This window comes from Cupressus sempervirens, chromosome 3, assembly GCF_028749045.1.
Source record: "Cupressus sempervirens isolate cs-2001-9-10 chromosome 3, ASM2874904v1, whole genome shotgun sequence".
NCBI classification, from domain to species: domain Eukaryota; kingdom Viridiplantae; phylum Streptophyta; class Pinopsida; order Cupressales; family Cupressaceae; genus Cupressus; species Cupressus sempervirens.
The window spans coordinates 663,195,240-663,209,027 of record NC_143120.1 but is presented as its reverse complement, the minus strand read 5'-3'; the positions used below and the strand labels follow the sequence as shown (position 1 = coordinate 663,209,027).

Sequence of the window (13,788 nt, the reverse complement as noted above, 5' to 3'; positions counted from 1 at the left end):
TGACTTCCATGCAAATTACACTCTTGGAGGCACTTGAAATGTCACTTTTTGCCTCTATTAGGAAATTGCACTCTTGGGAGGCATTTGCATATACTTTGACTTGACATACATTTGGGCATCCAAGGCAAAATCACACTCTTGGAGTGCATTTGCATGTTTTGGTCACTTGCAGTTGCGTACAAGAGGAATATCACACTCTCTAGACGCATTTGCATGTAACATGTTTAAAAAAAGACATTTAATGGAGTTGCATCATTTAAGTTTTCAAGTTAGCACGTGTCTAATTGATTTATTGAGTAAATATCACTTAAAGGGGTCAAATATCACTTTCACACTAATAGTTTACATATTATGTGTAAATATATTCAAAAAGCAACATTTCACTTTAGTGTTTAAAAGTAAAACATTAAATTAAGTCTCAACATTAAATTAGACTATATAGTGCATTATAGTCACTTAAGTAAAAAATCAGTAAACAACTCAAAATCAAATTATAACATAAAGTGCACTATAGTCCCTTAAATCACTTAAGTGATAAATCAAAAGTGATAAAGTAACTAAAAAATATAATATAAAGTCATTTTAAGTTATGTTTATGAAAAAGAGCAACTCAACATTAGAATATAACATCAATATTTTAAATATGTAATTGGACTTGGAGAACCCTCTTTTGGGCACTTAAATGGCTATATCTTTTGACTAATAAACCCGATTAAGCCCCACGATGTATTGAATCGAAGGGAAAACTGAAAGTAGAAGATTGAGGGAAACAAAAAGACTAAAACCAACCAAGCACTAAAAAATGAAAAAAAGGGACTTTGTAAGGCTTCAAAAATCAAGTATAGGCTAACAAATTGATAAAATGAAAAGGACTTGACAAAAGCCTTCAGTAAAAGGATTCACTATGCGAATTGGGAATGATTGGTTGATCAATGTTGGCCAATAAAGAATTGACTTATCTCAGAGAGGTGCAAAACTTAGTTGAAAAAGTTTCATACTGTTACCTACATTTTGTGGTGATAAAATGCATGACAACATATATAAGATCTTGGTATTCAATGTCAAATAAATTATTATTATTTTATGATTCGTACACAAGAATTTTCAGCCTAGCTCAAGCCATGTGAGGCCACAAAAAGGGTTCATTGCACTAAGCCTAAGAGCAGACAATCACCCTCTTGGCCCCACTGGTAGGCAACATGGACATCTACTCAGGATTGTCTACCTAGTGGGGTACTTGCACCTGCTTTTCCCATTCATGCCTCTTCTCCAAAGGTCAATAATCGATCATGATAGAGTCGGAGAGGAGATCATAATAGGGCACTTCTTGATCGACGTGACTAAGCCTAAGAGTGGGTCTTTACCCTCTTGGCCCCTAGTGGTAGGCAACATGGACATCCACTAGGGGTCTTCAACCTAGCTAACAATCTTATACTTTTCCTTTTCCTTACATATCCTTCCTTCCATACATGATGGGGGTTCACAAACAGCATTTTATATCTAATCATACATATATGTATGTAAGAGATAAACATTGACAAATAATACATTTGTCATATGTATACCACAAGAGCAATTATTAGGAATGTTAGATGCTTGTTATAACAGTTCTGAAGTGATCAGAGGTCTGCTGCTTTCTTATGCTCTATCTCTAATCAATTGATTGCTGTAACTGCTTCTATTTGATAACCCTTCTGTTTGATATCTTATGACTGATCTTCTCTTTATGAGCAGTGATGCTAATTGATTTTTTCTGCTCTTCTAAATGATACTCCTTAATTGATGATTTGTTCTGTATTTTATTGTAGTTTTTTCCTTCCTTCCTGATCCTTTTCAATGAAATGTTCAGCTATATATAACCCCTCAAGATTCAATAAATAGTCACCACTCTTCTAATGAAGGCTTCCCTTAAAAAACAAGCCCTGCCCTCTGCTAATGCTGCTTGTTATTAAAACATGATTGCTCCTTCTTAAAATCTGAAACCCCAAATTGTCAGACACTATATATATATATACCTGTAATTGCTCGTAAGGAAGTTGGCTAGACAATTTGGTTGGTCAGGCATATAAAAGATTTTCAATTTAATTTATTATCCTTAAAACTTAGTTGGCTCCCTATTAAATAAATCACAGAAACTATTTTTTTATATATATTGTTGGTCATTTTTTGACTGGTTCAATCATATATTTAGTTAACTCTGTTTTGAGTCGGCCTTCCTATAGTGCTGCAATCTGGGATATAAAGCCCTAATCTTAGGTCGGACATGACACTGATAGCTACACAAATTGGGCAAGGAAGGAGACTTTTTTGTGAAGATTATAACTAGCTTTATATTTGTTTCTGAGGGGCCTTAATCTTTATAACTAGCTATAAATTTATCGATTATCATACGAGAAATTGAGCTAGAAAATAAATATTGTATTTACATATCATACCTGTGAATTTTGCAGAACACTATTGGACAAAGGAAGTAAATATTTTTGGAGTCATACTGTTTCAAATCTTCAGGGAATAGAATAACAAACATTGATAAGTTGCTAACAAATGAGTTTGTTGAAGTCATATAGATTAAATTTATGGTAAGCATATATTATATAATGATGTTGAGCTACTTCTTTACATCGGTGAGTTGTACTTATTGATCTCAGCATTCTTCATCTTCCAGCCAGGTTAGCATGTCATTGTCTTGCAGTCTTAATGTATGGTCAAATGTGTGTGACATGTTGTGGACAATATATTTTACTGGTTTGATTTATGTTTTCAGCTGGTATAAACTCTTTTTTGTTCTTTTGTTGCATTTGGCGCAGATTGCCACACAGTTCTATTCACCAAGTATGAGTGTTGGAAGTGGTCATTTCCTTCCTTTGCTGAAGCGGCTTGATGAATGTATTTCGTAAGTAAATACAGATTAGGAGTAATATCAAGTGGACTCTTTGCTGCAAAGTGTGCATTCAATTTTTACTCTTTTTGATTATTATAATTGATTTTAAGTCTACTTACATGTCTCCTATGAATATACATGTGGACTTTTATTGTACCATGGAAGATATGTTGCAAACAATCCACAATATGCGGAGTCTGGAATTTACCTTGTTAAGTTCCGACAACTTCAGGTAGTTATTATCTCGATTTCCACATATATTAACTGGTGGTATTATTGTCACTGACTACTCCATCAGATTATTACTGCTCATAATTTAATTTTTAGCCAATAGATGTCATAGCTGGTAACATATTGTTGTTTGGACAGTCTCGAGCATTAGGAATGGTGCGCTCACATGTACTATCAGTGCTAAAGAATGCTGCTTCTCAAGTATGTACATTGTTGTTTATTTAATAGTACCCAAATTTATTCCTATGTGTGTTAGTGTCAATTTGAAAATGAAATATAAAATACACAGTTACTGATGTGTAAAATTTGTTCATTTTTTATTTTTAAAGGTACACCTCTAAAACAAAATTAAATAATCCTTGTTAAATATTTGAAGCCTTTACTTGCTTGTTTACACCCTAGCAACAAATTTTATCAGATTCTTTATTGGGCTTTGAGAATTGGATATAAGGAGGGAATGGTATAAGCCTAACTTGGCCATCATTCCCAACCATCTCATCCCAAATTTCAGTTCTAATGATCTTTTGAGCCCATCTGTTCTACCTGCTGTGTCTGAATGTGTGACCAACCCCTTGTTCTTGCTGGCTGTAACATTAGCACGTAGTAAATATTTTGTTTTGTTTTCATAGGCATCTTAATTGGTTTGAGATTTGATATTCTGAAATTACCAAATAACTACTTATTATAAATAGTTCTCAAAATTAGATGTGTTGGGGAGCTTTTTATAATATGTACGCAGATACATTTAAAACCAATTTTGCTAAGTTCTAAAATCTAAAAATAAATTAGATGAGATTTTATAGATCAAGTTATCAGACTGTAAAAGTGATAACTAGACATGGAGTTGATCATTGGTGTATGTTCTTAACTTTGAAAGTCTACATGCATTTTGAAATATTGTAGTAATTTCTGTAAAATATTTAATACTTTGGATTGTGGGCTTGTTAGCTTTGTGGACTTGCTAGTTTTCCTTTCACACATCATGGAACACAAGGACATGTTTGTACCACCATTTTTCTTTCCAAATTTGGGGAACTCGGTTGACTGGGTTTTGGACAGACTCGTCAGTTGGATTTTTAGGAGGGACTCATCATAGACATCATTATCCCGAGTTGGTTAGGTTGAGGGCCAAAGATTATTTTGTTGGTTTATTTTCTCATTTTTCTCCTAGGTTGGATACAGGTGTATGCCAGTACTAGTTCCCATCATGGTTTTCATGTACTTAACACCACTCTTTATATTTGTACTTTTATTATACCTTGGGCATGTACACTATACTCTTTCATTATTTCAGTAGTTTAGTTCTTAATTACCGTTCACACTTGTTGGGTTTATTTGCAGTAGTACTTTTCTATGGCCACATCTTTTTGAGTATCTTTCATCTAATTCTGGCACTTGTAAAACTTAATACAATCGGTTTATTTTCTTCGTTTTAAAATCCATCCCTTTGATCGACTTGAGATTATATATAATCAAAACAAAATAAAATCTACAGTATAGAGGATTGTCCACCCCTTTGATCAAGCAGAGATTATATATAATCAAAACAAAAAATCTACCACAGTCCTTTCATATGCTTCCCCTGTTCACTCCTTCAAGGGTGACAACATCAAAAAAGTTGATTGTCTTGATAATTAAGCAGATCAACTGGTCTTTAAATGGGCATTTCCTCAAGCAAGATGAGACTAGGTAGGATAAAAACCATCATTTTTGGAGAGGAGAGATCGGAAGTTGTCAATGATTGGGAAGGACAACTATCCTTGACATTAGTAGAAAAACAAAATTTAGCAAAGGTTGAAAGTTTTGATTAATAAATGACAAGTTTCTATGTCGTTGCAAGGATGTGGACTTCATATGAGTAGGTTGTGGTTTTCTGAAGAATAAATAATGTAATAACCCTGCTTGGTTATAGCTTCACAAACTCTAATTTTCTTGATTATTTTATCTCAATAACACTAAAATAAATCAGAACCAACTCTGCTGCTTAGCTGATGGATTGCAAATGTATACATCCTGCTTTGTATTTAGCTCTTTGAATTTTAGATAATAATGATAATGAAAAATCATGCAATGTAAAGAATTTATTGTAATAAATATCAAACTCTTTTAAAACCGATTCTGATTTCCTTGCACAAATGTCAATAATATAACTGTGATTACATAAATTAAACACTAATAGCATTTGGAACCTCTGTGTACAGTCCTGCTGATTGACATCACCATCCAGATTGCAGTCAATAATGAAATCAGCTTCTTTCTTCTAGCAATTTGCTGCCTCCAGAATATAATGGAATTTCAGCATGCACAAATGTGGCCCTCTGAAACTTAAATGCAACTCCAAAACACCAATCACAGACCCAATTACTGATTGGGTGCCCAATTATAAACTGCTAGGCAGAGATGGGCAACAATACCCCAAAACTTAGCAGCAATAACCTACAATTCAACCTTCAAACTCCAAACGCCAATACTAGAACAACTTGCAGCTTATATGCAATGATTGCTGCGCCTCTAAAATGCCATTTGAGGCAAACCAAGTAAATGCCAAACATTGCCGAGTAACTCACGTGAGTCTCAGAATTAAAACGCAAGGATGCTAAATTAGATCAAACTCCTCACAAATCAGCCCCGCACAATAAACTCCAGCCAAGAAATCTCCTTAGACACAGTTGCTACAGTAGGAGAATGGCAAATTGTATACTTCAGCACAATTTGCAAGAGTAATTCTCAGAATAAACCTTATACTTCAGCAAAGGCACACTTCAGAAAACTCAGAAAAAGCCACAAATGCAACAAAAGAAAATAAATATTCAATTCGATGCCTTTCCCATCAAATGACCTCATATTTATAATCTCCAAAATGACACAAGTTTCCCAAATGAACTTCACTTAAGAAGCTTCTTCCATACAACATTAAAATATAATACTGTGCCATTATAATATAATTTATTAATTGCTTTTGGCTCCGAAAATGACCTTTTCCATAACGTAATATTCTGACACACAAGGTCACTGTTTCTCGTGCCCACGATTTAAAAATTTTCGTCCTGTTCCAGTGAGCTATGATACTGAGGTGGCCAATATACAATGCCAACAAAAATAGCAACCTCATCGTATTTAGATGAATAATAATAATTCACCCATCTTGCAAAAACAACTGAAGAGGCATAGAATCGAAATCTAACTACACCAAAGTGATCCCGATGAAGAAAGATGATGAGAGAACTTGACGCAGTGACTTACTATCTATAGACACTCCCTCCAAGATTCTTGGAGCCCAAATTGGAAGCTCGAAATAAAGACTGAGAGCATCACTCAACTCTAAATCAATTGAGCTCATTGAAACCAATAGTTTGACTTACTATAAATATAAGTCCCTCAAATGTAGCTAAAGCACACCATAGGCCGCTGGAAAACCTATAACCCCAAAATTGAGACCCTCAAATCCCACTGTCAGCTCATGAGGGTCGCGATGGTGAACTAACCAAGCCAAATGCATAAACCTACTAAAAATTGGGACATTACAAATTATCGTAGATTTAGCTCAAAGGATCTTGATAACTCTAAAGGATACCGGTATTGCTCCTGATGTAATTAACGCATCAATAGATACATTGACACATCTTGTAAGTTGAGATTTAGATTTGTAATAGCCACGGGAATTGGCACCCATCTTTGGCAAAAGCGTATGGTAAATGAAAGGTGCAATTATTCTCGAAGGCAATGGAATTTCTTAGTGGATGCATCTATCACATAATTTACAGAAGCAATAGTTAATCATAGATAAGATAAGCTCTGCCAATGTTGTGGTTTGACTCTATCATCAATATGGCTTTTGTGTACATCTTTTATGCTGATAGGCATGTTGGTTGGATTAATTTCTCATGCTTAACCGTTAAAATGATTCATAAATCAAGTATAAAATTAAGGCCTATGCTAATTGCTCACACAATTAACCAATTGTTATTGTCAGAAATGTTTGGTTAATCCATGTAGTAATAATAAAATGTTTGCCGATATCTAATCCCTTTCTTTATTAGTGGATGCTGTAACTGTGCAAAAATTGGGTGAAGGGTCAAAGGTTCCAGTGGATTTATGGGGAAGATCTTGGTCATGTGGCCTAAAGAGTGGGAGTCATCAATGTTGAAACTCAAGTGAGGAGGATGGTGCCATTGGCGGCTACTCAAATATTCTAGGTCAGTTACCCCGGTCCAACCTGAATAGATGTGGGAGGAGATTTGAGAGCTGCCATAAAAGTGGAGCTGATAGTTTTTTGCTTCTGCTTGTTTTCACATGCAAGCTTTCATGCACCTCTTAAGCCCTCTTTGGTGCTTCAGCTGTAGTTTCACTTTCCACTACTTCCTTTCTCATGTTGAAACTTGGTCTTGTAGTCCAAGCTAAGTGCATTGTTTCCACTTTACATAGTTTCAAATTCCTTCAACTTAGTGTTGTAGAACATGAAAAATATACAAGACATTCATATTGTGTCAACTTACAAAGATAAAACCTCACTTCTCTTTTCATCCAAATAGTTGTAGTTTCAATTTCAAATAGTTTTATAATGGAAAATATTCTATGTTCCACGGAGTTTCCGGGACGGGGACGTTTTAGGGGACGGGGACGTGTTTCCGGTACGGGTACGGGTCGAAGCCAAAATTTAGGGGACGGGACATCAGGGGACGGCGATTAAAAACATAGGGGATTTTTTTTACTATAGAGACAAAATTCAAATATGTATATCATAACATTGATAAACCATTCACCATAGACATTTTAGAAGATAAATACATGGAATATTATCAAATGGCAAATACTAAGTGCTTCCATTATAACAATATCACATACATATATAGCAAAAATTAAAATGCCTAAAGGCTTCAAGTATCATGCTGAAATCAGAATGAAATAAAGAGAAGTCCAACTAAAATAGTTGGTAAATAGTAAATACCGAACGCAGTCTTGCCTCACTAAACACAATCTTTGCTCATTGCTGCTACTGCTCTTATGTTTTTTTCCTTCCTCTTAGCAAGTATGTTAAATCGAAAAATGAGTAGAAGAGTTAGTGTTTTAATAGACCAAATATGGGTTGCATATTGTTATTATGTCTTTAAGATGACTAGGGGCCACACGAACAACAAAAATTAGGAAAAAATGTTTTTTTGGGGATGGTTTGCCTTTACCAGATTGACTGGAAAAAAGGGGACGGCCAGCAGTTTCGGGGACGGATAGGGGACGGCAAAACTGTCCCCGATACTGCTGGCCGTCCCCAAGTTTCTTGCCCAAAAAAATTGGCCGTTTCGGGGACGTTTCTGAATTCTTCAAAAAAGGGACGTCGCAGGGTACGGCCAAAATCCGTACCCGCGTCCCCGTTTCGTACCCGGTACGGGTACTAGGGTACAGAGGCAGGAAACGCGTCCCCGTGGAGCATAGAAAATATTGCATTTTCCATTGATAAAGAGATCATTGTATGTATTTTCATTAAGGTGAGAACTGTTTACATGAATTCTTGTTTAAAGTCAAAATTGGCACTAGCGATACTATCATATAGGATATCATAAGATTAGATCAAATGCCTTACAAATATCAAATATCATATAGAAAGTTTAACTATTGATATGTGCTAGTTTAAAGTGTTGATCATAAACGAAGTTTCCTGAACCAACCACAAAGTGAACCAACTAAGATGGATAAATCAGCTTAATCACGAAACAACAACAGAACACCTTGTATGACTGATACGGAATGCTGGTGCATGTCTGATAACATTCTGTTGCTAGTGATAAATTGTGAAATCAAAACTGACTACACTGAGAGCACAGTATAAATTGCTTAAGACTATGACCAGAAGCACCCAACACAAGCTAGAACTTGACACTACTTCAATTTGTATGACTAGCAAGACAAACAACCTAAAATGGCAAGAAACAACTCTGAAACACTTGTCAATACTGGATAGTGGCCAGGTGCAATTGAATATGATAAAACCTGTTGATACCCAGAATTTGACTTAGTAAAAATTTATAAGATCCTCCTAACTGTAATGTCCCCTTTTTCGGGACATTAGAAAAAATTAATAGGCCAACCCAATTTATATTAATATTGACTATTGAGGACTTAATGCAGAATTATTAAAGTCAATTTAATATTAAAAAGGGGGTTAGTAAGAGATGAATTGGCAAAAAGAAAAGGACAGGATTAGGGAGGTTGAAGAGTCACAGGTTTAGTCCTTAAAAGAGGAAGGATGAGTTCATTTTGGATATGCTTGGATTTGGATATTGTTTTCAGTTTTCCCATTGAAGAAGTGGAAGCTTTACTTTCAGTTTCATGCTCTTGAGGATGGACGCCTTCTGGCTCTTCTTGTAAATTGGACGCAAACCGGGTTGAGCCTTGTGGTGGATTCGAGATGGAGTTCACACTACGCATACAGGTTCCTTTTTGGTATTTCCAATCTGACTGTAATACTGTTTCTAAGATTGGATTTTATGGATCTTGTTGTATTTCTGGTTTATAATACAATAACAAATCTGATATTGTATTAAACTGAGTATTTTAAGGAGCACCTACTGGCTCATTGGCTGGTTAAATGTGTGGTTTTATTTGCAAAAGATATATTGCGTTTTAGGAAAACTGTTGGTAAGAAGGATTGGGCAAAATATCCATTCGGGATATTACACAAACCTAGAATTCGCATTGTAACTCCTAAAGATTTGAAGCCCATCTCAAACATCTTGAAACTATATACATGAAATATGCCCTAAGGAAGTCTTGTTATACTTAAATGTTTATTTCGTCCCTTAACACTGTAAGATATATAAATACAAAATGCTAGTCATCTTGAAGCATGTGGAGGCCTGAAACAAAGTATGTAGCAGTCGGTATAGTAGGTACAGTGAAGTGCACAGCTCCCATTTGACCACGCAAACACCAAAAGTATGGCCAGAGAAGTTTTCCCATGGTTGGTTGAGGATGGAAACTCTCATCAATATTCACCAGTTTCGGTGGTGAAAAATCCAAACTAGCTGGTTTGGTGTTTCACATAGGGAACACATTGATTTTCATAATGTTTTTGGATCGGGGTTTGTTGAAAAGGAATATTCATGGTTTTTCTTTGGTTGTAAGTTGTGGGATTTTTTGGTTTTTGTCGAGTTTTTTTTTGTGGTTTTTAAATTTCCAGAACTCGCTTAGCTGATAATGTTTTTTTGGAGTTGAATGCAATCTTCAATCCCATTTAGATTATCTTTCTAATGACTGGGGTGGTCAAGTTAGGATTGTTTTTCAGGGTATTTTCTGTTGATATGAATTTGAATTCAGAGGGTGACATGTCGAACTGACCATATCTTCACTAGGGGCTGATGTGTGAGTTTGAAGGGCATATTGATCTGATTTTGGGAGATTATTCGCTCAAAAAGTTGATGTCTAGGCTTTGGGACAGGATTCCAGTTGATTAATGCTGGGTTTCAGTTCAATCTGAGGTGTTTTGGTGGAGTTTTCTGTTCAGCCTGGCTTGAGCCATGGATTGAGAACTGCCCAGAGCTCTAGTTTTAAGAGTTTATCATAGCTAGAAGTGTTGAAAGATTATTTGAAGTGTATAAAGTGTACTTGAAGGATGATTATAGCTGAAGACTTAAGAACAGTAGTATTGTCATCAAATATATTGTTTATTGAAGGACTTGGAGGATCAATTGTACTATGACCGTACTGTACTTTTACCTGGTTAATTAAATGTTAATTTGTTTCCTCTTTTTTGGAGCCTTAGAATTGAATGATCTGTAATGTCCTCTGGTTATTTAAGTTCAATCGTTTTTTAAATTAATCTCAATTCTTCCATCCTAAATTGAATCGACTTGAAAATGCGTTGATTTCCATAAACATATGGTAAAATTAGGGGCAGTCATCCATTTCTATTATGTGTATAGTAATTTAATTTTATATCTATTTCTTATTGCTAAGCTTGACCCGCTATTACTCTGTTTAAGGAAAGAGGAGGCCTGAATACAATCCAGAGCGCTTAGAGATCACTTCCTCAAAGTTTATAGATCCAAGCCATGATGCCTTTCTTTGGAACTATCCTTTTGGGATTTAGACAGCCATTCCTTGAGGTGCTTCAGCCTTAATTCTTCATTATGTAATGTCCCTTTTTGGGACATCAGGAAATTTAAGGACATATTCATGTAATAGCAAAATTGACTCATGAGAGCTTAATGTAAATTTAGAAATAGGTGAATTTAATATTATAAAGGGGGCTAAGAAAAGTGACAAAGGAGGAATAAAATGAAAGGACAAGAGAAGGGAGTTAAAATATCACAACTTTGAACATTGAAAGGAGGGAAGCTTCAGTAGTTTGGACATGCTTGGATTTAGAGTTTGTTTCAGATTTCTCTTTGAGAAAGGGGAAGCTTTGGCTTTCATTTTCTAGAACTTGAGGACATAAACCTTCAAGGTTTTCTGGCCAGATCAGAGGCCAACCCAATTCGATATTAGAGGTGGATTCACATCCAAGTTCACATTTTGTGGTACAGGTTCTTTTCTATGCATCTCCAATCTGACTATTGTTACTGTTTCTAAGATTGGGTTTTCTATGGATGTTATTGTATTGCTAGTTAAAAAGGCAATAACAAATTGTACAGTAATTTATATGAGTTTTGTTGGTTATTATTGCATAAATTATTTGTTATACTTTCTGAAAGTTATTGTGAGAAAATTTGGGGAAAAATGTTCTGTAGGATATTACAGTGGTATTAGAGAAGTGTAGCTTGCCATCCTGTGAGGCTTAAGAGTATTAGAGAAATTTTCATTAAATTTGTGAAGTTTGTGGGTCTGATTATATCATATTATTAGAGGAGATTACTTTGTGCTGTAAGGTGATATTTCTGAAGTTTACACAGTGAAAATTTTCAGGGATTCAGAATAAAGAATAATTTTTTTTGTAAGTCCACTACAACACAAACTTCATTGAGGGTTAAAATATATTGTCAATGGCATAATAAAGAGTTGCTCACTATTTATCATTGCTAGTTCTTTGCAAAGTTTATATTGGTGATGAAGATTTTTAGTCGGGCTATATTTGTGGTCAAATATCTTAATCAAGATTGTTAACCAATTACTCCAAAGTTTGCATTGGGACCATGAAGTTTTCCGTGAGAAATATTGGAGGAGTATTTGACGACTGTTATTCTTGGGGTCTCCACTTAAGCTTGAAAATAATTATCGGCCAGGATCAAGTATTCAACAAATGTCTTAATTGCGCCCCATTTATTATTTTATGGGTCTATTAGTGGAACTATGTAACTTTAAGTGTTGCGGATTAAATTTTATATATGCCATGAATTTTAATATTGTAATATTTGATAAAGTTCCTTGCTTCCTAATAATGTTTGACAGACAAAATAAGTCCCAAAGCTATATGCATTTTTTAAAGGGAATTGTGAGCCCAAATATGGTATCATTAACAAAAGGAGTATAAAACGTTAGGCAAGTGGATCCCACTTGGCATAGTGGGAAGAATAAATTTTGTGTTGGAAACTTATAAAAATTTTGGTAAAAAATATTCGTATTAGCAAAGCATTGTAAGAGAGCATATTCACTTATCAGGCTCTTAACCAAACAATATAATTCGGACCAAATATTTGTTAGTCTATATAAGGTTCGACTATATATGCCGAAGTAAAATTTGAGGCTGCAACTAATTATATGAGCCGCAGATAATTGCAGGTTCTGGCCCTATGTAGAGTCATCATTCAGTGCATCCACACATACTGGCAAATGACTGTTGAGTCATTGGAAACAAAACAAAATATCGAGTAACCTAGTTGTGGAAACAAATTACCACCTATTTTTGGAGCTAGTTATTATTACCTCATTGTACGTTTGGTTACTAATTGGAGTCAAATCTTCAAAGGGAACCTAGTGGAGCGACCATCGAAAAAATATAAATGTCTATGGAGACTAAAGAGAAAACAACTATTGATGTTAAAGTTTAGAGCCATTTTTATGAAAAACAGGTGTTTCCCCTTAGTGTTACACACCTTGACTGTGTTTGTGAGTAAGTTGCTCTTGGTATAGCACGAGAACAAGTGATATCTGTTGGGGAGGAGTAACAGACGTTACTGTAGAGGTTCCAGAATTATTGAGGTTAGAGGGAAAAAAATCGTCTTAAACTGGCAGGCTTGACACCATCATTGATGACCTTGAGCCTCTAAGACACTGAGTTGATACAGTCTGGTCTGGTTGGAGTGTGGGAACTTTTGCAATATTTTGTTTTAGAGCAAGCCAAAAGACATAGGAGGTATTACAAGGAAGCTCAAGTGTGCAGTTTGTAACTAAAGAATATTGTTGTCGACAAGATAATATTTCAAAAAGGTAAAATGACACTTCCTACTGAGTCAGAGCATACGACTGCAATAGATATAGGTTCAATGGGCCGTGTCTTGGTAGAACTACTTCTTGGACTGTCACTATTTCTTGGAGACAATGGAGTTGATCTGTTAGTAGAGATCATTAAGGTTTTAGGGACTTGAACACGAGAGGAGATCAAATGCATGAATCGAAATTATATAGAGTTAAAATTCCCTCAAATTAAAGAACATCCCTGACACAAGGTGTTTCACAAAAGGACTCCTACAGAAGCAGTTGATGTTGTTTCAAGAGTACTCTAGTATTCTCCAAATTTGCAATGT

General features: G+C 35.2%; 1 protein-coding gene across 3 annotated transcripts in view; it reads left to right on the top strand.

The window, feature by feature from the left end:
• The window catches only part of LOC149568450 (sec34-like family protein), a 210,024-nt gene that overhangs the window by 49,868 nt on the left and 146,368 nt on the right, over positions 1 to 13,788 (top strand). For all 3 annotated transcript variants that reach the window (XM_089821373.1, XM_089821374.1, XM_089821375.1), the window contains 3 exons: positions 2,808 to 2,893; positions 3,047 to 3,113; positions 3,251 to 3,313. In XM_089821373.1, the coding sequence (XP_089677499.1) occupies positions 2,808 to 2,893; positions 3,047 to 3,113; positions 3,251 to 3,313 (216 nt within the window). The remainder of the gene's footprint in view (positions 1 to 2,807; positions 2,894 to 3,046; positions 3,114 to 3,250; positions 3,314 to 13,788) is intronic.